This window comes from Aphanomyces invadans, assembly GCF_000520115.1.
Source record: "Aphanomyces invadans strain NJM9701 unplaced genomic scaffold supercont1.24, whole genome shotgun sequence".
Taxonomy (NCBI): Eukaryota; Oomycota; class Saprolegniomycetes; order Saprolegniales; family Verrucalvaceae; genus Aphanomyces; species Aphanomyces invadans.
In genome coordinates this window covers 375,139-375,666 of record NW_008580169.1, presented here as the reverse complement: position 1 = coordinate 375,666, position 528 = coordinate 375,139, and the positions used below count along the sequence as shown (strand labels likewise).

Sequence of the window (528 nt, the reverse complement as noted above, 5' to 3'; positions counted from 1 at the left end):
ACGAATGTAGATGTCGGTGCGCTGAGCATCCGTCAACCGTTTGGTCGTCGTGGACGACGGCATCGCAGAACTTGCGTAGCTCCTCGAGAATTGCGAATTTCGTTCTGAAGGTCGCTAGGCATATCTACGCGCCAATTGGAAGCGATTTCGCTTGGTTTCAGATCGATTGGAGCAGAATTGACTGAGTTACGGTGTTTTTGATGGTTGTGTTTTGTATTTTTGATGTTTGAAACTTCATTACTCAAGCTTGGTGGTGAATAAAAAAGATATGAAAATACTGGCGTATTCCTTGATGATTCTTCTGTTCATTTATGCCATTTTGACTTTATTTAGTGGAATATTGACTGACTTCTGGAGTTTCTACGAAAACGTATACTTCATACCGAAACAGAGGAAGTATTACTTTTTGGTATGTATTGGCTGAGTTTGCCATAAAGCAATCATGGTACGAAGTCTTGCGCTATAGGGCATCCTGAAGCATGTGAGGCTCCTCCAATGAATTATCCATATCAGTGTCAGGGAAGTAGG

At 42.0% G+C, this 528-nt stretch overlaps 1 protein-coding gene across 1 annotated transcript in view; it reads right to left on the bottom strand.

The window, feature by feature from the left end:
- Positions 1-460: 460 nt before the first annotated feature.
- The window catches only part of H310_10048 (hypothetical protein), a gene marked incomplete at both ends in the record, with an annotated part of 1,079 nt that continues 1,011 nt past the window's right edge, over positions 461-528 (bottom strand). The window contains one exon of the mRNA XM_008876286.1: positions 461-472. Within this exon, the coding sequence (XP_008874508.1) occupies positions 461-472 (12 nt within the window). The remainder of the gene's footprint in view (positions 473-528) is intronic.